This window comes from Uloborus diversus, unplaced genomic scaffold (genome assembly GCF_026930045.1).
Source record: "Uloborus diversus isolate 005 unplaced genomic scaffold, Udiv.v.3.1 scaffold_217, whole genome shotgun sequence".
Classification (NCBI taxonomy): Eukaryota; Metazoa; Arthropoda; class Arachnida; order Araneae; family Uloboridae; genus Uloborus; species Uloborus diversus.
The window spans coordinates 1,251-29,005 of record NW_026558370.1 but is presented as its reverse complement, the minus strand read 5'-3'; the positions used below and the strand labels follow the sequence as shown (position 1 = coordinate 29,005).

Below are 27,755 nucleotides of genomic sequence, written 5' to 3'. Positions count from 1 at the left end.
CCATTTACAAAAATATGATGAGCACTTATGAAAGAAATACAAATTTACAGCACTGGGTTCAATGATTCGTAGCAATAATTCTGAATCATGAAATTTTTTTGTGATCTCAATGACACATACAAAACATAAAACATTGTCAGTGATTTAAAGAAATTTTAAATGTGCTTTTTTTTCTATCAAACTCATTAAAATTATAAAATTTACTATTTTTAAGTGTTATAAAAGTCATGAAATAAATGCAACTGTACACAGAGTGATACAACTTGGAAAAAATACTCTATTGTTTTGTGAGACAAAAGTTAAAATTTTGTACTTGAGCAAATGACATGTAATATTAATAAACCATAACTAGTAGGCAAATTCAGTCATTTCTTAAATGAAAATTTATCTCATTAAATTCCCAGAACAATAAGTTGATAAAATATTTGCAAGTGTAACAATAATAAATAACATAACGTAAAATATGTTTTAAGTATAATTTCAAACTTTATTTACAGCATATTCACCTCTGAGCTAAGGATTATTTAAAGATATTGCATATACAATCAGTTAAAATACATGAAAACATCACCAAAATACTCTAATAGCATAAAGCACCATGTTCAATGTCCCCCGCCCCCCAACCAAGATTAGTCTTGAATTCAGACTGTAATGCTTCTATCCCTGAAAAATTGCATCTAGAACATTTGAGAAAAGTATTCAACTTAGTGGGCCCTTTTCATTAAGGGTATCACATAAAACTATTGATTTACTTGAGAAATTTGTACATTCAACATCAACTGCATATCTATTTCTATTTATTATCCAAATAATGATTAAAATATTTGTTTTAACTTAAGAGATGCAAATAAACAAGGGACTTCATTAACACCTTACTGATAAAACAAATCTTGGGTTATTAAAAATTTAATCCCTACATTTTAAATAGAATTAAAAAGAAATTCTAAAAGGATATAAATTAAAATTAATTAAAGGTGCATTATTTCTACTTATACCATCTGTTTCATCATCACAGGGAAAGTATATTTTAAATTCCTGCTTAAGTCTGTGAATGTTAGCAATAAATTTTCATTGTAAGAATAGAAATTTAAAAAAAAAAAACATTTCAGTAGAATGAATTTAATATAGTACAGTATGCTTGAAGAGATTTTCCACTTCAAATAATAACTTTTTTTTTTTACTTCATAAAAACAACAACCCCTCGTTATATTACTCCTTGTTACATCCTTCATTGGGACATATTGCGCTTTTTGTCTCCTTCCTCCCCAAAAATAAATAAATAAATTTTGCTCCAAATAAAACAGCTCTGTATTCAATTCTTTTGCATTTACAACCTATTAAGTTATAACTATAAAAATTCTTATTTCACCAAAAAAAAAAGTTAAAATAATTTTAAATCATATTTTATTTTTTGAAACAAAATCTTTTTTTTTTTTTTTGGTTGTTATTGTTCAGAAAGTTTTACTAATATAAGATAAAACTTAATTTATTGTAAATGCATATATCAGTTTCTTGAACATTAGTAAAATCGTTTCTTAATGAGCTCAGTTACATTGAGTTTTTGGATATATGGCTCCTTTTTATTGTCGCTCAACAAAAGCAAAATGACAAGGGGCTATGGTATTACAAAGATCCAAAGTGAGAAAGATTTTTAAATTGAAAGGTATTACAATGAAAAACATAATCATATGTATTACTTCAAGTTTCAGAATGCATATTATATATGCAAAAATATTTAGTTTTCCACTGGATTTCTAACTTATAGTTTAACACCAACAGAAAGCTACTCTGACATGGGAAGTTAAAGGACAGTATTTGCAAATTTTTCATTTCTATTCATTTCTGTCGTCTATTGTACTTCAGCTTTATTGTACAAGCTTGCTTATTTGGTTTGTGCTGAGAATAAAGCTCAGAAAAAAACTTCAAATTTAAATATTTCGCTACTGTTCATAAGGAATCCAAACAGGTTTCTTCAAATATCTCAAAAACTCATTTCTGCAGATACTGCCCTTCAGCTTCCCATGACAATACTATATTTTCTAGGTTTCAAAACTTTGAGCAGATACAGATGAAAATAGAACACATATCTTGAAATGTACTACTAGTTGGTACACACTGTACTTCTTGGCAGTATAAAATCCAATTGATTCACTCTGAGTTATGCTGATCCTAGTGCTGCAAAGCAGTGAAATTTTCAAAAGATATACAAAAAATGACTTGATGACAAATGTTGATGAATAATTTGACTCAATCTATTGTTTGTGTTTTCTAGAAATGAAAGATAAACTCTACGTTAAAACAGTTTGTGATGGTGTGATAGTAGATACAGCCTGAGGCACATTAGGTCTTTCTTCCAATCTTTCATAGTCCAAATGAAACTCTTTAGCAACTTTCCGCCAATTGTCAGCATCAAAGAAATAATACATCCCTCTTTCGAACGTTTGACATTTTTCTGTGGGATTCATTCCAGGAACTCTAGTGATCCACACCCTTTCATCTTTATGGAATCTCCAATCTCTATTATACCTAAATATTATGAAAAAGTAAATGCATAAAATTAACAGAATTGTAAAAGATATTATAAATGAGAGCATGATATCATTTTTCAAACAACAATGACTCAATCATTAGTCAACAGTCCCACTTCATTAACACAAATTTTATGGCGGCTTCAAGAAATAAAATACATACATACATACATACATACATACATACATACATACACATATATATATATATATATATATATATATATATATATATATATATATAAATACTTTCCACAATTAAATTAAATAAATAAATAAAATTTTTAAGTTGTTGATTTTAAAATTTTTAAAAATTAACAATTTTTGAACTTCAGTATACATTAATTATTTCAGAAAAAATAGCGTAGAGTAAAATAAGAAATAACAACGTCAAAAAGCACAAACTGCAGATTACAGCAGACACTAGTCTTGCACAATATAGACGAACGGGCAAACGGTGTTCGTAGAAAATTTTTGGCTCTGCAGAAATTTTTTTCAAACTGCTAACGTTAATAAAAATATAAAAATAATTTAGGAGAATTTTTAAAAAAATCCCAATTTATTTCTCTTAAAACCTTTCTTCAAAAGCTTTTTAAAGCACATGTGTGAAAAAAAAAAAGGTTTTGGCAGTTTTCTTCAGTTGGTGAAAAATAAACACAAACTATATTATGTTATTGTTAAAAAAAAAAAAAAATTAAATGATTTAAAGTACTTTTTGTTGTCTCTTTCATATTAGAATATAAATTCAATTCTTTATTCAAGGGTGAGCTAGGCAAAATAATTATTTTCAGAAAATTTTCCAGTTAGGATTTGTGTTCGCAGAAAGCTTTTCATTTTATTTAAGTCTGGCAGACACATGGTTTGGTATAACAATTAATGCCCTTTTCAATGTAAAAGACGATACATTATGGATGAAAAGACATCCGACAAAAGTCGGACTTTTGTCGGCTTTTCTGCTGCAATCCGCAATCTGTGCTTAAAAAAGGTAAATGAACAAGGACTCTTTAGACTAATTTTTTACTTTGTATTGGGTGGTTACTTCTTATTTGCAGTTTTTAGTTAAATCAATTAATTTATTATTTTTAGAAAAAGCACAACTTCTGTGAATTTATTCAAGCTCAAAACAATAATTATCTGCATTGGAACATTCAATAAGATTAAGAGAGCATTCAAAAATTATAACAAAAATCAAGTTTGAATATAAAATAAAATAATAAAAACTTACAATTCTGCAGCAGCTGCCACTTGTAAAACATCACCACTAAACATATAAAACAGATAAAATAAAAGATCTTCACCATATCTATTCAATTTTACAGGAGCTAATTTATCACGTATACTACTATTGACCAGATACTCGGAGGGAACATGATAATCTAGAACAGAAAGGTGAAAAAATAATCAAAATTTATTGATGAAGAAATAAGAGTGAATAAAAATAACATTATTACTTGCAATTTTTTAAAAGAAAAAAATAGTATAAGATAAAGTACAGAAGACATAAAATGGATTTTAGAGATTTGCAAGTGTAATAAGAAAAACAAAATTCAAGTACCAAGTAATGAAATTCAAGAAACAGATACATTGCAGGTTAGCATTAATAGTAGTGCAAAAAAAAAAAGTATTTTTAGAAATTCACTATTAATTGACCCTAGGGAAATTCCATGGTACCTAACATAGCAATCAGATTTTTTTTTCAAATGCAATTTTCAGCATACCAGCTTTATTTTTGTCATAAACAGGATGTTATTCTTCCTTGCACAGATGGGTGGCTTAAGTAAATACAAAAATGAATAGTATTCAATTTATTTTTGAGATTTAGAGAACAATGTGAAAAACATAACAGATATGGATCCCTAAAAAATTTGTGTCAAATTGATAGATATTTCTCTGAAACTGAAGCATCAAACTTATTATTTTCCTTGGAGAGTATCTTTGTGAAAATTTATTGTTGTTTCATTAAACGCAAATTTGACTCAAATATAAATCATATTACAAAAGAAAGTGTTTTAAAAAAACTTACATGTGACTAACCTAACATGCAAGTATACATTAAACTTAAAAGTATTACAGATATTATTAACACAAATATAAGAATTAAAGTAGAATTTTATCAAATGTTGATATGTATATGTTACCTCTGTTGACTTGCAAAAATCAAAATTAAAAAAAATGTTCAACTTGATAACTAGATCAATAATGTCCACTAGAATTTACTGTTGGTTGAGACAGAACTTTCAAAATCTGTTATATTTCAACCCAACATTCTTGCTCATTTGTGAGAAACATTAAAAGTTGCAAAGTACTTTTCTTCATAAGCAGCAGATTATAATAACTCATGAATATTTAACATTTGTCCAACATATTTATTTGACTAAGAAAATGCAAATTTGACAACAAGAAAAATGCCCCACAACACAGGGACATTTACTTCAAAATCATTAACAGTAAAACAGCTCATTGGCATTGCAGATAAAACGATTCATTTTTCAAACTTCCCTAAATTAGAGTCTGAAAACTACTTGCGCTTAAGAGATGAGCAGGAGGGTGTGTGTGGGGGGGGAGGGAGGACATTTGTTGGCACAGGCCCAAGCTTGAAGAGGATATAAAATTGGGGAAAAATATGTAGAGATGTAAGGGTAAATAATATGGAGGGAGCCCATAAAAGTAATTTGTGACGGACCTGAAAATTTTTGTGCATGCCCCTGGACTCAGCCTAGGCCAGAAGCGGGCTCGGGCTCTAGAACTTAAAATAGGTTTCGAGCTAGGCCTCATGGTAAGATATTCAATCGCCAATCTTAATACAAATACATCGAAAACGTACATATATGTAGTGAAAAAAAAACCATTTAAATCACTTGCACTTGAAGGTCATAAGAATAATTTCTTTTAATGACTATTTATATATATGTATCGTTCTCTTTTAGATTTTACTTTAATTTTTTACATTTAACATTAGTAGATGCAATGTAGCAATCTTTTTAGTTGTAATTTAACTGTATGCCTGAGTGTTATTAGTATTTTTTAGCTATTGTATACACTAAGTACTGTTTTTTACCTATTATTTGGATTATCCGCGGTTTTCGCTTATTAGACTGCAGGACGAACGCTGAAAGATGCCTAGAAATCAAGTTTTGTTTACCACATTCGGTTACTAAGAAAAAAAGTGTTTTCCAGAGGCCTAGAAGCATAATTGGTCAGAAAATACAATGTTCCCACAAAAATAGTTGCACATTATATTTTTAGAGGTCGCTGATGTTGAGTTGTTCTGGTAGCAATTTTTGTAATTTCTTCGCGTTTCTTTTGAAAACTTTTGTATTTTTTCAACTTTAAAGTGAGTTAAAACATGTAAATATATCCATTTGAAGCTCATTTGATATTATCAAATCAAAATAAAACTGTAGAATTTTTTTTTTTTTTTTCTTGCGTATTTCTGGCAGTTTCTCAAAGTTTCTCATTTTTCTTTTATTTTTACATTTTCTTGCTTTAAATTTTAATTTTAAAAGATACATATTGTTTTGATAAATGCAAAATTTGAAAATTTAAAAGTGTTGAAAATGTGTCCTTGAAATTTTTAGGCAGTTAATTACAAATTTTGTCAAACAGTGAGAGACTTTTAGTAAACTAATGCATGGATGCCTTAAAATCTTCATAACCATTTTGCCATCAAATATATCATGATCATAAAAATTAAATGTAAAAATAAAACAGTAAATTCAGGGTTCATACCCTTCAGGGAGAAAAAAATTCAAGCACTTTTCAAGTACTTTTCAAGGCAAAAAAAAAAAAAAAAAAAAAAAATTTTCAAGGCAATATCATAAATTTGTACTAAAAATATTATATGCAGATTTAATTTAGTACAAACATAAAAAATAAGGCAATAATGCAAAAAAGTATAGGAAAACAAAATTGCTTTTTCTACAACAAGAGACGCTTTGATAAAAGATCTACTGTGTCGAAAGATTTTCTGAAAATGTCTGAAAAGTTCGGAGATAAAGAAAAGCAGATACCAAGAGGTTTAATTTTGCAATCTTCACATTCAATGAAGTATATTTTCTAGAATCAGCAAATTAATATGTAAAAAAAACCCCTTTCATGAGTGCTTTTAACCTTTATGGGAAGAAACCAAAATACCCAAGTTCAATGGCATTGCCAGAGAGGAGTTGAAGTCAACCCCCCCCCCCCCCCCCAGTTTCAGCATTTATTTCCAATATTAATACGGTGGTTTAATACAATATCAGGGCCGTTAGGACAAAAACACCACCCAGAAAGTAATTTCAGGTTGCACTATTGAGTTCTAAAATATTAGTGGTTCGCAAATCATTTATAAGAATGCAAATCAATTATTATTGGTATGTATGTATTAGTTGTTCAGCCAATAAGACATTTTAACTGTCTTGAGTAAATTTAAAAATTAGTAAATTAGAAAAGTTTATGAAAGTCCACAGTCCAGTCTCCACACCTCAAAATATACAAAAGTTGCTTAAGAAGTGATAAATACTCTGAATATAAACTTGAGCCTTATCAGCTTTCACTGAATAACATGTAATAGTCAATAAATGTGCAAGATCAGATTCATTGAGCCATACTTCGAAATTGAAAAGATTCACAAGAAGTTGACATATATTATGACAAAAGTAGTTTTATTTTGGGAACAAATGGGTTATTGTTGAAATTAGAATGTAAATTTAGAAAGGCAATAATATTCAGGCGCGATTGTATTTGAGAGTTTATAAAAAAAATTATCTGAAAGTTTCAAAGAGCAAATCGGGGTGAGGGGGGAGGAGTAAGTTTTAGAACTAAGACTCCTATTACTTGGACACACATATGTACAACAATAACTTTTGATATGCATACAATTCATTTCTTATGTTAAATTATGTTTATTAAGTTAAAATATTCTGCATAGAAATACCAGGCCCAGTGCCTGTTGATAACCAGCAACAGGCACTAGGCCTAGCTAGGCTAATCCTAGTCAATTTATTAGATCCAAATGAAGATCAATGACCCTCCTTAAGCTATCTACACCTTTGCTGATTACAGCCTCTTTCGATAAGCTGTTCCAAGTACCCACAACCTTACTAATGTAGTAATTTTGAACATTTGAGGTAATGGGAAAAATTGGTGATATAGGTTGGGCAAAAGCATAACGAACACTATTGGATTTCCGATGAATAATCATAACCCAATCACCCCTGTAACACACCTTAACTATTTTAGCAGACACAAAGAAAATGATGTGCTTATAAATTCAACTTTATAAAATTATATAATTCAACTTTATATTTAAAATACAAACTTTAAGTTAATTTGTTAGGTGCTCAATTGCTTAAATTAAAACTTTTTTCAAAAAACGTGTTATGACCAAAAATTAGCTAAAGATAATTAAATTCAAAATTGCAAAAATAAATAAACATATTATTGAACAAGACCAAAGTATTTCTTTAATTCTTTAGTTATTAAAATAAAGTTGACAAAAATATAAAAATATTTACAAGATGCAAAAGGATTGAAATCTCAAATAAAGGAAGCAAATTTTTGCAAATTAAGTTCAATGTTGTCATGTTTCCCATAAAACAAATTTATATTTTACTAAAATTAAACATAAAATATGCTAATATAAGGTAGCATATATGAAAATAACATTCGATTGGTCAATATATTTCAATATTTGCAAGATGCAAAAAGATTGAAATTTCAAACAAGAGAAGCGATTTTTCGCGAGGTCAGAGTTCGTTCAACGTTAGCGTGTTTCCCATTAAATAAATTTTTTGTTTTTAATAAAATTGAACAAAAAATATACTAATCTAAGGTAGCATAATAACACTAGATTAGCCAAAATATTTAATTATTTGCAGGATGCAAAAAGATTGAAATTTCAAACACGAGAGAAATTTTCCGCTAAATCCGAGTAAGTTCAATGTTGTCATGGTTTCCAAATTAATTCCTTTGTTAAATAAGGAAATTAAACAAAAATCGAACTAATTTAAGGTACCATATGTCAAAATATCTTTCGGTTGTAAAAAACATCAAAATATTTACAAGATGCAAAAGGATTGAAATCCCAAACATGGAAGCAACTTTTTGCGATGTTGCATATTGAACACATGTTCAGAAAATTACATTGGTGAAATACTTTTTTAAAGCTTTTAAGCACAATCCGATGATTTTTGAGAGAATTTAAGCCACTAAGAAACTTTTTCAAGGTTTTTCAAGGGCGTACGAACACTAAAATTTGAAAATAAACATAAAAGTTTTTAAATCACCCAGCGACTATATACAGATACCTGAATGTCTAGCATCAATATCACATCATTTATAATTTTAAATTTGCAACTAATTTAAGTCACTGGTATGAGTCACTTGAATATTGCTCATTCTCACTTTCATCCTTGCCTTTAATCTTGCTTTTACTGTTACCAAAATATACACAAACAACAAAATGAAATAGTTTGTCCCTTTTGTAGGAACATTTGTTTGAAATACAAAGTCTTTTCCCATGAACGAAGTACTCGCTTCAACATATTTTTGGCATGTACAGATGTGAATGCCACTGTGTGGTAAAATTGTGAGTAATATAATGATTGTAGAAGTTAAAAAGACATTGCTACTACTCTAATATATATTTTATAAAATATTTTCGCCACTTTTAAAGGTTTTGCAATGAAAATTAATTTTATGACTCAACATACACTTGTTGTTTTGACGAATCATAAAAGATATACAGTCAAACCTTGATATCTCGAACCTCCTTATCTCGAAACCCTTGATGTCTCGAAACAAAAATTTTTCCCCTACATTTTCTATAAAAACCCCTATGTATTTTCCATAGTTATCTCGAAATTTATTTTTCGAAACCCTTGATTTGTCGAAATTTTTGACCGGAAGCAAGTTTTAATTGTCGTTTTGCTTTGGCAATTTTTGTAGCAAAACCAGTTCCAGAGACAATTGCTTAACGTTTATCATCCCTTTTCTTCGAAATTTTGTGAATAGGAGACTGGAGCAAGATAATAAGAGAGTGTTGGCATGAAGGGGGTGCAGTGTTTTCCCCAGAGTTTAGAATCTTTGTGCATTTTTCTCGAACATGTTGTCCACTTTGAGGAAAGGGGTTCGATTTTTCTTCCGTCAGTTTTCAAACTAAAACGGAAATTGCGTTCCTCATTTTTATCATTCAGCTTTTTTAACTTCTACAAAATGGCTGCTGAGAACTTTTTGAATGTGAGAGTACTGGTTAAAGATAAAATTAGAAATTTTAAATTTTTAGGTGAAAAAACCAAGTTGAAATTGTTGTTCATTTCAAAATCTCGTCCTGTGCACTTTCGACAATTAGAAAATTTCAAATCTAGTGAAATATTGAAGACTACTTTATTGATCGTAATTCGAAGTGGTCCCATAGTACATATATAAATGCATATAGCGTACGTGTGTGTAAATGTGAGAGTTACTAGTGTAATTTTTTTAAAACTTTGATAACTCGAAAACTCGCTATCTCGAAATTTTTCCCTGTCCCGAGAGATTTGAGATATCGAGGTTGTACTGTATATATATTTTAAGTTACAAAAAGTAACACATAAAAATACGACGAACTTTGAGCAAATAGAACCTGATGACAACTTTGAGAAAATAGAACCCAATGACAACTTTTTAAACAAAATTTTAAACAATATGTGCACATTAATTAATAAAAGTAACCGCAATCAACATTGCTACCAAGGCCGTGTGCCGAATGGGAGGTTTTAAGGGCTTAAACCCCTTCCATTGGAGCAATGATTAAATAAATAAAATGTTTTACTTTTAATTTAGGTTAAAATTAGAGATACTGCGTAAGTTTCAGTTATATATCTTATCCCTTCGCAGCTAAATAAAGTTAAGCTGGAGAAGATGATGAAAGAACTGTAGAATCAATCTGGCAAAGCTAAGCATCTAGGGTAATATTTGTATTTCTTATGTAAAATAATAATACCTAAATCAAAAGTAATTAAAATTGGAGTTAGAGTATACATTTCTGCATTATATCTTATCCCTTCTCAGTTAAAAAGAATTAAACAGGAGAAGTTCAATGATGAAGAACTGTTTGAAGACCAGATTGATCTGTAAAGCTAAATGTCTTAATACTTTTACTTCTTGTGAAAGGAGATTTTGGATGAATCTTTCTTGTGTAAAATATAGCAAGAATAAAAAAGAAAAGTATTTAGGCATGTCATTTTGAGGGGTCAGGAGAGGACAATAGCCCGCCACCCCTGCTTTTGAAAAAATGACATTCACACTTAAGTGAGAATGATTTTCGAGATTTCTTGATAAATTTACGTTATGTATATGTTCTTTGACACCCCCTGGAAAATTGGAAATGACAGGCCTTACAGGCCTTTGGTACACGATTTCATTTTTAAGAAATCTATGTTTAATTCATGAACTGTGATTTTTATTGAATAAACATTTACACAAGGGACAAAAAGATATTTGGTCACTTTTCCCAAAATGTAAAATCATGTGGAAAATAAAGAGCTTTGTTAAAGGAAGAAGTCTGAAAAAAAAGGAGCACGTTTTCATCGTCAATAAATTACTTAATAAGTTTTATCAAACATTTTTTAAGCTTTTTTTCATTTCATTTATTAATCTATGTTTATAAATTTTTTTTTAATTTCAATTTTTAGTTTTTGCTATTGTCACCAGGGATGGAAAATTCTTTAGAACTAATGAAATAAATACTTTAGAATTTTATGAGAAATCCTAGTCTTGGGCCTGATTGTTACAAAGAAGAATAAAAACTATGCTTTTTTTTATTTAAGAGCTAAGAACCAAGTCCAAATTTTAAAATAGAAATAATGTCATAACCTGTCGTTGGAAAAACTACATTTTTTTGTAGTGAAGTACAACTACAACTAATTTATTACAAATGTAGTTAACTACAACCAAAACTATTTTTTTTTAATGAAGCAACTACAAGCTACTTTTGAAATGTAGTTGTTACTTCAAAAATAAATAAATAAAAAGCATATACACACACCGTTTGAAGATTGAACGAAAATTTGCTCAAATTAATAAATTAGCTCATTTGAACATGGAATATTACTTAGAATTATCATTTCTGCTATTCTATTTAAAAAAAAACACACCTTTATGCATATTCACTGTATGAAAGGATTAAAAAAGTTGAAAGATTTAAATTTTTACAATTTGGCTACTTTAAATAGCAGTAATAATTTGATTTAAATTTTACATTGCTATACATATACATAAAATTGGTTAGATGAGGCAAAGATCTTTTAAACAGAGAAAAGCATTTATTTTCTATATTGGAACTAATTTCATAGGAACTTATACTTTGTAGGATCTAAATAATTAATTTTGAACTTCTAGCTAGGGGCATGGATCTGTACATCATCCCTTTTCTTGCGCTGCTGATAAAATGTTTTTCTTTTAAAATTAATTTAAAAGTTGTTTCCAGAAATCGCTATAAGCTACTTGTTTTTTTTTTGGATTGAATTACTAGCTTCTCTATGCTTTTTTCTTGTTTTTTAAAAATTGTGCGATACACTACAAAATATTTTAAAAAGTTGCGACTCACAGGTTGAGAGATACCACTGTTCTAATTCAGGCCACTGATCTTTATATTCCTTTAACAAAACTTTTTGCTGAAAGCAAAATTAAGTTTCCGGTTTCTATTCTCAATAGTGAACACATTGCTCCCTAGGCGCCGCCATATTGTTTAAAAAAAACCATATTGTTTAAAATTAACAAGATAACACATTTTTTTAGTCAGATTTCAATGAAACATTTTTATTATAAGAGTAAAAAGAAATAAAATATCCTTGCCCTTTATTAAAATCCCAAATAAATTATTATTTTTATCCAATAACGCACAATGCGCAGCACCATCTGTTGAGAGAATTCGTTATTAGTCAAATCAAATCGATGGATTTTGGCAATATTTGTTCTCCATTTGCAAAAAAATGTGCAAGTTTGAGGGTGGGAACATTGGATTTTCTTGCTAAAGACACTTATACCATGCCAAATACAAAAATTCAATGAGTTACAAGATATGGTAAACGACTTGACACAATACAGGTTTCGCCCCATGGACTATATCCAGGGTTACTATGCCACTCTATTCCACGGATAATCTGGAGTTTACTGTATAAAATTATTATATTTATAGGAGTATTGTTATATTATAGGAGTATTGTGAGCAGAAATGAGAAAAAAATCCTAGTTTAGATATATTTTCTGTTAAAAGTTAGTATTGGTTGTATTTGAAGGTTATTTTTAGCTTTCTTTTTTAGTCTAATGTTATTCTACTACATGCATCCTTTCTTACATTTCACTTTGTTATTTTGAATATTTATTCAACTTTTACATCTGTAGTATTGAACTGGATGCTTAGATTTCTAAAATAATGCAAATACTTTTTTTTTTCTCATCTTTTAAGTGTAAGATCATTTTTTGTATTAAAAATGGATTTTTCAATATTTTATTTCACTCTAGTGTGTGGATGAACTTATAACATGATAATAAAATATTTCACCTTTTAATTTTAGTACTAGCTGCATGCCCGGCATTGCACGAGCTACTTAAAAAATGAAAGAGATTAACAATTGATGTTTTTGTATTACTCTGACATCAGTTTCTAAGCGCTAAGGAGTAAATAGATACGTGTAATCCAAGGTTTGCATAACACCAGTAGAGCATATTTTTGGCAAAAATCTCTTTAATGTTAATCATAGTTAACAATGATACAAGTTATGAGTATTTTCAATTAGCACAAAAGATGAAAATATATGCATTATCAACTATAATCTGTGCTCACTTTAAACTGAATTAAATCTGATAGACTATATCTGAAATATTTATGTGCAATTACAATCAACTTTTTACATAGAATGACACATACTTTTTGGTTGATTACGTGAAACTAAAGCACTAAGACTAAATAATTACCAATAAGCATAAATTTAATAACAAGTCATCAGATTCCAATTAAGCTTTAGTTAAAATCCCTAAAAACTATCTTTTTTGCTCAACTCTGTTTCACTTAAAGAAATCCAAACAATCTTAATTTAACATGTTCTTTTAACGACACAAACTTTATTTCAAAAATAGAAACAGGAAGGAAAAAGAGAGCAATTACAGTTCGAAAACTCACCCATTTGACGGAAAAAGTCTAAACATAATTAGTCGCTCAGCCTAAATGTACCAAAATATGACCCCGGTGAATGATAAACTTACACTACAATCAATAAACATAGCTAAAGAAACAACTTTCATATGCTGAAAAGAGTTAAGAACGTTGAATGTAAAAAATAAAAAAAGGACAGACGATAAAATAAAGCAGACCCCGAAGTGGTTTTTTGAAGGGGAAAAGTAGGAAAAAAAATCGCTTAAAAAAGTAGAAAAAAATAGGAAGAGATAGGACTACACACGCGTCAAGACAACTGACAATCATTAGTATGAAAAATAAACTGGTGGAAACAAAAATATTAATTACAAAAAGATGAAAATAAAATCTAAACAAAGAAACACCTTTCACCAATACAGTAATAAAATTTCTAAGTGTGAAAGAATAAAATGCAATATATAGATCCCAAAATAATAATAATAATAATAATAAAACTCCTATTTTGGTGCAATAAAACCATTTTTGTTAAAGATTTGTTTTGTCAAAAACGAAAACATTCCTTCCAGAGCATCCATTTATCAGTTGGCAAAACAAATATTAAATTAGTTTTAGTTGAAAATAATCAGCAGCTGACATGCATTCTTGCATAAACAGAGGCAGATGTTTGAATTCGAAAGAAAGAGGAAAACGACTGAAAATGCAGAACTAAAATAAATGTGTTCTTAAATATGAGACATAAAATTTATAATAAAATAATTAAACTAAATAAATAACGAAATAAGTCAACTAAAGGGTTTGTACAATGTCATGTATTTTTAGCATTCAACATACATTTTTGTTTCAGGCACGTCATTTATGGGGGGTCAATTTCTCCCCTCCCTGGCTTTGGAAAATTAATGCTTAGTTATACAAGTTTGTGCGGTTTTTGTTTGTTTGCAGATAAAATTTGCATTCAGTATACATCCTTCACTATCCACCTCTGGGGGGGGGGGGGGGAGATCAAAGTGATGAGCCAGTTCTAATTTTAATCAAGCGATAAAAACGAATATTGTTTTAATGGTTTGATGATTTTTACCTCCTTCTTGTTCCAAAATTTTTGTCACGAAAATAAAAGGAAACATCCATGCATGGTAAACATAACATTTTTATCAAAGACAAAGATCAGTTACTAATGTTTCTCTGTGCATAAAAGGGAAGGCATGTAGTTTCTCTCAATCCTCACCATACAACAAAAATAATCATTCGGAAATTGTTCACGAAATTGAGAGTGAGGGGGGGGGGAGCACCTGGCATCAAATGCCTGCATATATCTTTTTCTCCCCCTCCCTTCGATCAGGCGCACTAAGTACAATAACTTACAGTAGATACGCCGCATCGGTATAATTGCCGCACCCCGAAGAGAGTAAGAGTCTGTCGAAAAAATTTTAAATGTTCAGAAATGTCGCTTTGCCATAAACACAGCACATAAAAATGAGCAACTCCTCGATATTGATGATACATCAGAGTAGAAAATACCCGTTAAAAAGAAAAAAAAATACATATTAGTTTGTAGCTCTATCCCCAAACTTTTAAAAATGTGAAGAAATAAAAACAAAATATTGCATTTAAATTGATTTCCGATTTTTCTCCAAAAATCGGGAACGTTTTGCCGATTCAGGTTTTGCCGCTTTCTTTTCTTTTTTTTTTTTTGGCAAATACACTCATTGCAAGGAAAGAAAATGAAATTTTATAATCATGTTTACGATTTAGAATGAACAATAATTATATTTATGTACGAGAAAAGTTTCCGCGATTATTATTCAAGTGGTCCGTTTTTGCGAATTTCTGTTATCTGTCGCTTTTATGTTGTACTAACATCAACAAAATATGTACATTGTACAAGTTTTTCATTTTTTGCTTCCTTATGTTAATTTTATGGTTTTTCATTGCCTTTCTGTTTAAATAGAGCTCCATTTCACTTGTAATCATACAAAAAATTGACGAATAGGAAATTCGGTTTTTCCCGCATTTTTTGAACAGTCGGCTGTTTACTATAATTAAAGCTTCTAACTGATGGGTAAATAACATATAATTGCATAAGAATGTGCCAGTATCTATTTTTATAGTTTCGTTAAAACAGTAGGACTGAAGTCGGGGCGATAAAAAGAAAAGTCGATCATAAACATCGCAACAGCAAAAAAGTCACTTACGAAAATTTAACTTTTGAACTCACAAACGTCACGGTGTTCCTTCCAGAAATTTTGTAGTAATTCAATGAAAAGCTAAGGATCCATTTGGTCCTTTTACTTTTAAAAATCAAATCATACAGAAAATTATCGGTGCGGCATTGTAAAAATAAGAATCAGTGCACAATTAGAAGTGCTATACTAAAGAAAGAAAAAGTAGGAAAAAAAAGGAAAAAGTAGGAAAATAAGGAGAGAGCTCAAAAAAGTAGGAAAAATAGGAACTCTTCGGGGTCTGATAAAGGCTATGTCCGAATAGGGCAACCAATTTTAAACTAATTTAAAATGAAATTCTAGATGGAAACGTTGTTTTAAGGTTTGGACAGCAGCCAAAAAAATCTCTTTTAAAACAATTATTAGAATTTTACTTGCTCACGCATATGCAAAATGGCAACAGGAAAGAAATAAAAATTCTTGAATAACGTTATGTTAATTAAAGTTTTAATTAATATCTCCGCTAATTAAAGTCGCACAATTACAAGATTGGTCTTATTGTTTTTTCTTTGGAAAATTTCGAATTGATCGGCATCTCGTTTGACTCTCGATTCGCAGCGGTTCTCGGGAAGATCAATCTTCAGACAGACAGACAGACGGACGCGAACAGATTTTAATATATAGTAGATTTTTTTTCTGTGCATTCTTTATGTAATAAAATTAAATTTATTTATTTACTTTTTTTCAAAAAAAAAAAAAAGTAAGATGCTTGAATTGATATTTGCCTAACATGAAAATTTAAAGGCAGGGTTTGTGATACCACAGAGTTTCACTTGGGAGCTTAAAAAAATGAGGCCAAACTCATCGCTATTGTGCATATAATCACAAACATTGGAACTAGTTTTTTATTAATTTTATTTTTTCAAGTCTACAGCTGAGTCTCTACAGCTGAGAATTAAAAAATAAAAGTACACAATGATTTTTTCAAAAAATAGAACTTTGATATTCAAAATCTTGTGCAAGGGAGTGGTAATAACTTTAAGAAAGGTATGAATTTGCAAATCTAAATTTTTGTGAAGAATACACTTAGCAAACCCTAGTAGTTGAAAAAAAAAGTTAGTATAGTAATATAAAAATACCAATGTCTTGAGGCCGACAAGGATGTTCAGCCCAGGGACCAGCAAAATTGGGATAAAGGTTTCTGCAAAAGGAAACAAAAATTTCAGCTAACCTAAGTGCTCAAAGCAAGAAATTAAAATGGCACATAATTACATAGTATAACGAAAAGCATTTGCCACAGCATTTTATTGAAAAACATTTTTTACTCATACCATTAATGTATTTTAAACACAAATGAGTTGAAAAAGATATTGATAAATTATGAATAAAAACGAAAAATTAATCATATGACAAAAAGGCTTGAATTACTTTTGTACCTAAATGAAAAGCGATAAAAAGTAATTGTTATTATAAATATGAATAAAATGATTAATCAATGCAAAAGAAGAGCAAATTGCAAGAATTACAACACACAGCTATTTTGAGGCTAGTGGAGCCTTTGTAACCATACAAATGCATTCACAATTTTGTTTTTGTGTGTTGAGTGTTTCCATACTGAGAAACACTACTGTAAATAGTGATTTGGTACAATTTCTTACCAATTTGTGTCTTACTTAACGTTGAAAATTGTTATTACCATTTAGGTATGTATTGCATTTATGTTAAAAAACCATCTTATCAAGTATCATTTTTGAGAACTTTTATAAAATGCTGGTATTTCAGTGACACTTCGTTTGTGTACTTTTATTTTGTTACATACGGCTTTATTCAGGAAGATATTAATCCATATAAAAGGCAGCCAAGAACAGGAAAAGTAACTACAATCAACAATTGAACATAGCAAGGGTGCCTATATGCAAAATTTTAAGCGGGGAAGGCTCAAAAATTTTCCCCATGGTTTAGGAGAAAATTTCCCCCATACAGGGTTCATACCCTTTTGGTTAAAAAAAATTCCCTGACTTTTCCAGGTTTTCCAGGTTGTTTTTTAGAAAATTCCAGGTTACTCGCTTTATTCAAAATTTATGTTTAAATAGTAATATTTTCAAAATAATTAAAATTGTTTAAAGTAGCAATGCAGAAGAACTGAAACTTCTCTCCTTAGATTTAAAAAAAAAAAAAAACTTGGAATTTTTTTTCCCTTTGTTTTCTCTGTCAAAATTTTAAGTTTTTTTTAAATATTTTGTTCAAAATTGTTTTAATTTGTTTACTATTTGTTGAAAACAGAATACTTTCAACTTATTTTAGCGTTTCTTTGATGTCACGCGTAATATTATAGCGTTTTGCTGTAGTCCTGCAGCAACCTTTTAGCATCCGCTTTTGGTTTACAATACTTCTTTTATTTCCTTATTAGTAGGTTACACAAAACATATTGAGCAAAATGCAAAGCTAAATTTCAGTATAAATATGATTAACTTGTTACATCGATCGGCATACCATGTAATGCATAGTAACAAAAATCAACATCCGCCAATCATAGGCCAATGCCAATAATCTTTTTTTTTTCACATATTAAAGGACGCTTACATTAAAATTTCAAATTTTCTTTTCCAGAAAGTAATAGTTAATTTTCAAAAATTCATAACTTATTGCACATTTTAATGTTATTTTCAATAGTTCACATTGAGATAAACATCCAATTCTGTTTCTGGAAGTTTAAGTCTACTTCCATTGTGCAAACGATCAAATATGGCGACAAAGTGAAAAATTTAAAATAATAAGTAGATTTTTGGATTTGTAGTAATAAATATTCAATAATCCTTAAAAAACTACAATAAAAGCAAAATAGTCAGTATTTAGCGCATAAGAGTCTAAATCAATTAAAACAAAAAAATGTTATGAAGATTAAATTTTGCATTTATCCAGAAAATAATTACAAATTATCTGGAAAAAAAAGGCACAATTTGTGTTATTTTCAATAGTTTGCACTGCAATTAACATCCAGTGCCGTTTTCGGGAACTTAGGCACTTAAAAAGTCTTGTGAACTTCCATCTTAGGAATGACCAAATATGGCGGCTTTGCCCAAAAATAATAAATAACTTTTTTAATTTGTCGCATGAAGACAATTAAAAAATAATAAATCTTCATGAAACTACAATTCACTGAAAAGTTTTTATCACATTTGCGTCCAAGGCAGTGAGGATATAATCTTATACTTCTGTTTTAAGAACAAAATTTTTCATTTCTCAAGAAAATTATTTTAAATAATAATAATAATAGAAAAACAATTTACAGACCATTTTTTGTTATTTTCATCAGTTTTCAATTAAAGAAAACATCCAATTCTGCTTTGTTTTTAGAAACTTAGACATTTTAGGATCGTATCTACTTCCATCTTGTGAATGACCAAAGATGGCGACTACGTTTCACACGTAGCTAAAATGATTTTCCGATCAAAAAAAAAAAAAAAACGATTTTCCCCGATCGACCCTCCCATCTACAGGTTGTGCTTCCGAAGCAGTAAATTGTCTTCTCTCCTGCTGAGTTTGTGCATAATTCCTGTTCACCTGATTTTTTTTTCCCTTGGGAACTACTGAGAACCAAAAATGGCGGCTGCTGATGATTTTTCTGGTCGCCACTTTTTTTATTGCTTTAAAATTGTTACAATTTTTTTTAAATACATCGATAAAAATGAAGATTAGATCTCATAAAACAAAATTCCCTGGGAAAAAATTGGGAAAAGAAAAATTTTGGGGACACATTTGGAAAATTCCCTGACATTTTTGACTATGTCATTTTCCCTGATAATTCCAGATTTTCCCGGAGCGTACGAACCCTGAAACGAACAGAATGTTGTGGCAACCCATCTAAAACTTTAGGCAGTAAAAAGAAATGCGTTCCCCTCACTGACTCCATGTAAGAAAATCTTCGCTCTTTTGGAGCATTTTTCGTTGTGAAAAAAAAACGTTCATATTTCGATTGCAGTTTTTAAGTGCCAGCGTCGGTTTAGATAAAAATTTACAATTTTTTTCGTGAAATCACAATAAAAACGAAGACTAGATCTCATGGTACGTAATTCCTTGGGAAAAAAATTTTTGGAGGACAAAATTTGAAAACTCCCTGACTTTTCCCTGACATTTTTGACAGTGTCATTTTCCCTGACAATTCCCGGTTTTCCCGGAATTCCCGGAGCGTACGAACCCTGCCCATAGAAACTGATTTCAGTACAGATTAGATAGATTAAAATTCAACATTTTTAATAACTTATTCATTAATGGCTGGAAAAGAAATTTTTATACATTTTTGCAAAGAAAAAAAACACTAGAAGCAAGGAAGTTCTCATTTCTAGAAGGAGGAGGGGGGGGGGGGGCTTCAGCCCGCACTGTCCCCCCTATATGGGCGCTCTTGGAACATACAACAAAAGCAACAATTTAAAATCTAAAAGAAACCTATAAATTAGAGGATTTCACAATTGTAGCAGAGTCAAAGAGAAAGTTATTTCAGGGAGTCCTTGACAGGTCTCGCAGACCTATAAAGCTTTCAGAGTAATTTTAGTTTTTGATTAGTTGGGTCAAGCTTCGAGCAGGAAAGGATATGAGTAGCATTCATGTTGCCAGAACCGCAAATAATACAGGTACTAGACGTTAAGATACCTATCTTGTGGAGGTGCTCAGCCAGGCAATCATGGCCTGTAGAGAGCATAAAAAGCTCCGCTCGATGTTTGTTACAGTAAGTCCTCCATACCTCTTGAATTTTGGCCCAAGGTTTGCCATTCAAGTTGGCTTTGTTTACAGCCGTAAGTTGACCTTGAATTTCGTTTTTGCAGAAACGAGTACGTAACTCACTAAGATTAGGACCATTCACTTCGTGATCTAGTGACTCTTGCTTGGCCAAGGAGTCAAGCCTTTTTGTTTCGATGGATGCGTAAGTGTGAGGGAACCCATTGGAAGATAATGGTCTTATTTGCAGCTCTTAGACGAATCATTCTTTGAACGTTTATAGAAAAAATAATTCTGAATGATAAAAGTGAACTGATACTGTATGCATATCATATTTCAAAAGAGTCAAAGAAAAGTTTTCATTTGGAAAAAAAAAACTGTCATTAATTTCCAGAAGTTGAATTTTGTAGTTGGTTATTACACAACATAGGTTTTTTTTACAGTGCAATAAGAAACAATGAAAAGAGACACGTTTTTGATTATATAATTACAATAGGGAAATGTTGGAATTTGACTACAGTAGGCCCTCGTTTTACGCGGGGATTACGTTCCATGGAAATAACGCGTAAATCAAAACCACGTAAATTGAGACCTAACACTAGTGTTAAAATAGGGTTTGGTTCTATAGGTAACAAAACACTTCATTCTAGTGATGACTAATTGTATAATAAGTTTAATGTGTACTTATATAGACTTTTATGCACAACATGCATAAAGAAAACAAAAATTAATTTCGTGTTCTGTTTGTAAAGAGCAGCTGGCTATGATAGTCTTTTGGCAGTCATTAAGAATTTTTCTCCGTAATTCTTTGGAGAGCATTAACGCATCCATGATCACTTGCGTCATTTCCATGATAGAATCTTCCTTCACTAACAAATCAGAAAGATCATTTCTATTGTCTAGGAATGGCTCAAAAGTTTCAATGTTAACGTTTTTAGTTCTGTGTCATCGATGTCAGTATCCCCGTTGCTTTTGTCCTCCTTTGTCACTCCTAAGAGCTCTTCTTCCAGTGAGTTCTGAACTGTGTGAGTTTAGTAACTTTACTTCTGGAAAGAGCTCTGGAGTCAATTGCATAAAAGGTCTAAAGTGACCCAAACTCTATTATTAGCATGCAAAAATGCAGTTGATTGTGCATAATCTGCAATCTTTAGGAGTTTGGAGTTTGAAAGAGGGGACAATTTTATCTGTTTGCATTGCGGCATCCGCGTAAAATAAAATAAAGGTGTTAAATCTTAAACTGCGTATAATCGAAACCGCGTAAAATAAACCCACGTAAAACGAGGATCTACTGTATTTATTTACTCATTTTTATGGAACTTTAAGTATTGTTTAGAGATTGGAATGGTTAAAAACAAAAAACCGACCCCCCCCCCCCTTAAAGGCAGGGGCTTTTTATGAAAAGGTTTATTTCCTTTCGGAAAAATTGGGAATTTTCTGCACAAAATTATGTAGAAATTTATAATATGTACATTACAATGCTTTGTTGGTTTAAATATGTTTTTACGTTCAATATCTCACATAAAAACATGAATTTTGATAATGAAAGATGTAAGATAATATTTAATTTCCCTGGATACCTAAGAACTATTTGCTACTTTTCCCATTAATAATGTACATTATGAACAAAATAGAATTAGCATATACTTATAATATCAATTGGTTTATATAAAAATTTTAATTATTTTTTCATTTGATGTGTAAAAATGGGCTGGTCAAGAGAAAATAAATGATTTTTTCTCTTTTTTTTTGGGGGGGGGGATAGTTTTTCTCCAACAACGTTACAAGCATCAGACTATAAAATGAAAGAATAATTTTTAATTTAAAAACTTAAGTTCAAGGTCTGATTTGTGAATGCACTCAAAGAGACCATCATAATTATTTTCATACTATGCTTTCCCATAATCATATGACAGCTTTTAATCTTTCAGCTTACTTTTTTGTTATAGCATTTATGACCAATCATTTAAAATGCTTATATTAATATTTAGATATTATCTTATCCTATTTACAAAAAAATGTAAAAAATTTTAAGACATGTATAAATTCAAATACAATACAACTTTGTTTATCCATACTAACTGTGGTCAAAAGCAATCTGGATAAGTGGAAGTATGGATAATCCAGCTAATAAGCAAAACAATTCCTTAAATAAGCAGACTTGACAATAAAAAAACCTTTTGTGAAAAAATTTCCAAGAATTGTTTACAAGACATTAAAATAAATAAAAATAACTTATACAACCATTTTTTGCAAGGAATTGATCAACCGTCTTTTGTTTCAAACATTTAACCGGAATGAAAAGCAAATGTTTGCTGTACTTCTAATAACAATCTTGAAATCATATTTTAAAATTAATTATCTTGTGAACATAAATTTTTTTAAAGGAGTCCAAAATTTGACTTGGATTACTCGGAGATCCAGATAAACAAAGTTCTACCTTACATAAAAAATCTTACTTTTTAAAATAACTTCAACTGAATAATTTTACCATCACAATATTCTTTTTTAATACACAAGGGGGCTCTGCCCTCTGCTCGCTAACCTTTACCAATACCGGAAGATTGCTTCACAATCTTATTTGATTCGAAAAGATTTAAATCGTCAATTAAAAAGAAATAGATTATAACCCATTATGAGCTCCATTTGGAACAAAAAGCACCCCTTCCCCGGGTTTCAAAATAATTTGTACAAACTTGCGGAGCGATAAGGGCTAAGAGGCTCCTGAGCATTGCAAAACTGCAGTTGTGTACGTTTGAAAAGTCGCTTTCATATTCGTAGTCTCTAGTAATGTATTTTGCTCTTTAGCTCGGGGCTTGAATTGGGTTGAGCCTAAGATTTTCCGTTAAAACGGTAACCCTTAAAGTTTGTGAATAAGAAAGAAAAAACAAATTGGACAATGGCAACACCAAATAAAACATCAATAATGGAAATGAGATTTTTCGAATTTTATTAAAACTGCATGTAACTTTTTCTTGGGAGATAGAAGCTAAGTTTTTTGACCATAGATCGAGTTAGATTTGGAGTAAAAGAAGTCGCTCTTTCCAGTGGTGTGAAAAAGAAAACTGTGGGATAATTCCTTTGCTTTTTGCTGATAGATTTAATGAAGAAAGTAGTGCCTAAATTTTAGCTAAGCCTAAAAAAGTTCGAGCTAAAAACGCAAACAGCTCCCACCGTATTTAAGTTAGAGCATTGAAACAAATTGCGTAGGACGTGAAAAATTCTACTCTTTCCAACGATATATAATATTAATATATGCAAGTAATTTTACATCCCTTTAATAGGCAATTTACGCGAAATTTGAGCTTAAAAATTAATAACAAAAAAACTAATCCAAGTTAAAAAAAATAAAACCCCAGGTGCACACCCTCGAGGCTCGAAGTAATTTTGTACAAAATGTCAAGGCTGTAAGTACTATGGAGTCTCTTGGATGCAGGCCCGCCACAGACTTCCTTCCAGAATTTCTTTGAAACCTTACTTTTATTTATTATAAAGAGATAAGTAATAAATTTTCTGCAAATATATTTGATAATTTTGTAATCTAATTATTAGCGACCAAAAATTTAAAATTCTAAAACTAGTTCTGAAGCATTTGTGGAAGGTAGACTTTATGTCTCTACGTGTATTAAATAAAGGTATCAGTAATTGATATAAACTATACTCACTCTGTTGTATTAAGATTAAGACCAAGTGTAGTTAAGTCACTACCTAACGCTAATGAGACCAGTTTAGGATCGGATTCGGCAGCTCTAATAAAAGTTAATAATCCTACCATACCAAACTGGTCTGTTACCATGCCTGGTGGAATGTTGGTAACCCTGCCTAAAAATAGAATTCAATCATTAAAACCATAAAAATACATTTAAAAAAATCATTAACATTACAAAAAACAAATTTCCGCTTCTTGAAGGAGAGAAATCAAGCAAAACAAAGGCAGTGATTGAAAATTCTTACGCTCTAAGTTTGAAAAAAAAAATGACATGAAATTTGTAGAGAAAAAACTGAATTTAGAAACTAGGTATAACTTAATATCTTTGGGAATTTATAAATTTTAATTCATGAAAGAGATGAACGGTTATGAACTCAAACAGCAGACAGTTCCAGGGTTTGTAGTTACCAAACTCCTTTATGGATAGTACTAATTTAAACATTTTCTACTCTAAATAAATTATAACCAAGCTAAGTCAGTTTGACTATGATTAGACAATGATAATATGTTTTCAACTTTGAACAAAATCTTTTATTTTGTCCAAAGTTGAAAACATAAAGATTCTTATGGGTCATTCTTCAAAAAGTAATTTTTCTGTCACACGTCTTATACAGTAAAAACAGTCACACCTTGTGTGACTGTTTATGTTGCTTAATAACTTGTTTAATCAAAATTATATACTTATTTATTTATTATTCCTTTTACAAGTGTCTCAAATACTAATTGTTTAAGTAATGTTTTAAAAATGTGTTTTAGTTCGATTTAGTAGGGCAAGGAGTCATGTCACACAATAAATTCTCATCTCTGTTATCTAAACACAAAATGCCATTCCTCATTTACGCGTGGCAGTTATGACATCAAATTTTAGTTTCCATGATGCAAGGGAGCCCCCTTGTTTATTTTCAGCCATAAAGAAGTTGTGAGATTTTTGTTGAAAAGCAAGAAGATAGATTTTGCTTCAAAAACTTAGTGTGGTTATTCTGACTTCTCACTGCCATGAACTTGAATTTCAAGAACTTCAGGTATTTTACCAAAATTATAAATTGCCTGTATATCCTCAAATTTACTATATACTATTTCTTTGCATATATTTGAAACTACTAACTAAGCTGTACTTTAATTAAGAGAGCTTGATATTATATTCCCACTGATCATTATAAAATAGCTGATTGTTTGCACAATTAACAAAATTACTACTTTGACATTAAATTGGCCTCAATTTTTAAATATCAAAAGTTTTTTCTTTTTTTTTTTTATTTCCCTGAACGAGGCATTTTTAATTTTTTTTATTTATGAGTAAAATAATTGGAAAATAGCTGGCCATTGTTTATGGTTACTTCTAGTAGGTAACACTTTCATGTAAGAATTTAAAAAAAAAATTAGAAAACAAAAGGTTTCAAAATTGAAAAATATTTGCGTTCAAAAGTTACGTTTTCTGGAGAATGACCCTTATTTAAAAAAAGGCAAATAAACTCAAATTTACCATCTTTAGAAGTCTGTATTCCTCTTTTTTGGGATGGATTACTTGACTTGTCATTAGAAAAATGATTAGAATCTTTGGATGACTCTAAACATCTACCAGAGTTCTGAAAATGTTGAAAATATTATGTTTGTACACTGGTATTTTACATTTAAATCAGAAAAACAGGATGAAAAGGTCATAATTAAACTAAAAAAAAAAAAAAAAAAACTTACTGATTTATTTACATTTTCTTGACTACTGTCTTGAGCTTAAAAAAAAAAATAGTTTGGTGAAAACACACAAAAAAATTACAACACTACAAGTAATGAACATTGTATCATTTAAATCAGGGGTCTCCAACTGTTTTTACTCGAGGGCCACATTGTAAATTTTTGGTGATGCGGCGGGCAGTAATCCACCAATATTGGTTCAAATGATTTTGTCAATGCTCCCCCTCCCCAACCACAATGTTTTTTCTTAATAAGCGCTCAGTAGCATGGGCACAGCCAGCATTCACTTTAAGAAGGGACACCCCAGGACTAAACAAGATGGTGGTTTTTAGCTGCCTCCTCATGCCAGGAGAGAGATATCAAAAGTTATATGTCCTAACAAAATTTAGACTGTCTTTGAATTAGAAGAGGGATGGATCAAATGATATCTCTAGGAAAATTTTCCAAATTGAAGTCTTAGAAATGCAGTTTTAGTTAATCTTTGCAGGTGTTAAAGATGGTAGGACAGGTTTCAGAGTCCACTTTAAGAGAAATTTTCACAATTCACATCAAAATTTTAAATTTCAGTAAAATGAAAGAAAAGGGGGGTAGCGATTCACTCTTTCAATTATTTTTCAAGAATGAAATCAACTTTAGTTTTTCTTTGAAGACGTCAAAAGCTTTTCCTCATTGCAAATTAGTTTTAAAAACTCAATTTTCGACTATCTTTGGTGATTTGTGATCTTAAAAAAATGAAAATTTAGAAGCTTTTTTCGCAAACTCTTTTGGAATGAAGTTCTAGAAACACATTTCTGGACATCTTTAACGATGTTAGAAAAACAATTTCGGAGCTGTCCCGGAAATTTTTCAATATCAAAGTTTTAAAAAGACAATTTTAAGCAATATACTTGTATTTTGAAGTAAGTTACCGCTCTAAACCAGGGCTACCGAAAAAATACATGAAATACTTTGAGGCCTAGTCTCTGCCCAATACGTAAAAATTTAACGCATGCAACGCCCACCCGTGACGTCACTTTTACGTACGCAACAAAATTCGCTAGTCTCTGCCCTTTCTTACCGGACGCAAAAGGCAGCTGCCAAAACGCGAACGTACGGTAAATTAACGCCATGATTTTTCTGGCGTAAACCTTTCGTACGTACGTTTAAGAGTCAAAACAAAGATGGCTGCTGTATTCGCCGCGCAATGAGTTTTATGAAACTTGCTGAACTATTGGAACTTATCGAAAAAAAGTATTGAAGAATCATCACACGCGTTGGATATTTTTGATGCAAGGTTGGTCAAACTTTATAAATAGATCAAAAGTTAAGTGATTAACGCCACAGAAGTGAAACATTGCTTTCTCTCCTGTATATAGGGTTACCAGCTAATTTGCGAGTACATTCTTCGTCACTGTTCTACAAACACATCATTTTTAATTCTTAGCGTTCATTTATATTTATTGATAAGAGTGAAGTAAAAGATCTTGCACCATGGCCCTACGAAATTTGCTGTTGATTTTGTTTGTACAGATTAATTATTTTCCGACAGGTAAGTGGGTCATTCCATTTTAAACCAAGCAATAAAATAAACAAAATTCTCAAGCTGATCGTTTCAGATTTTCAAGAAACTTTGCGAAATCCTACTACTCTCTGACACCTCAAATGTATATAAACTTTAAAAAAAAATCTATCTTACACAATTGATCAGTAACTAATGTCTGAGTTTGTTAAACACTATTTTCCCGGCAGTGTTTTGAAATGTTATACCTAACTCAAGTTCTATGGGAGCTTCAGAGTTGCATAATAGCTCATTTTAAAGAAAACTGTATATGCCTTACTTTGATGTGTAACAACACAAATAT

General features: G+C 30.4%; 1 protein-coding gene across 1 annotated transcript; it reads right to left on the bottom strand.

Annotated features, from left to right (window-relative positions):
• Window positions 1-25,952, bottom strand: LOC129233160 (CCR4-NOT transcription complex subunit 2-like; the record flags this gene model as incomplete). Its single annotated transcript, XM_054867234.1, has 6 exons — window positions 1-2,526; window positions 3,754-3,904; window positions 16,940-17,001; window positions 24,179-24,335; window positions 25,706-25,808; window positions 25,918-25,952. Coding segments are annotated over 6 exons (746 nt in total), but the record flags the coding sequence as incomplete, so codon positions are not given.
• Between the last annotated feature and the right edge of the window lie 1,803 nt (window positions 25,953-27,755).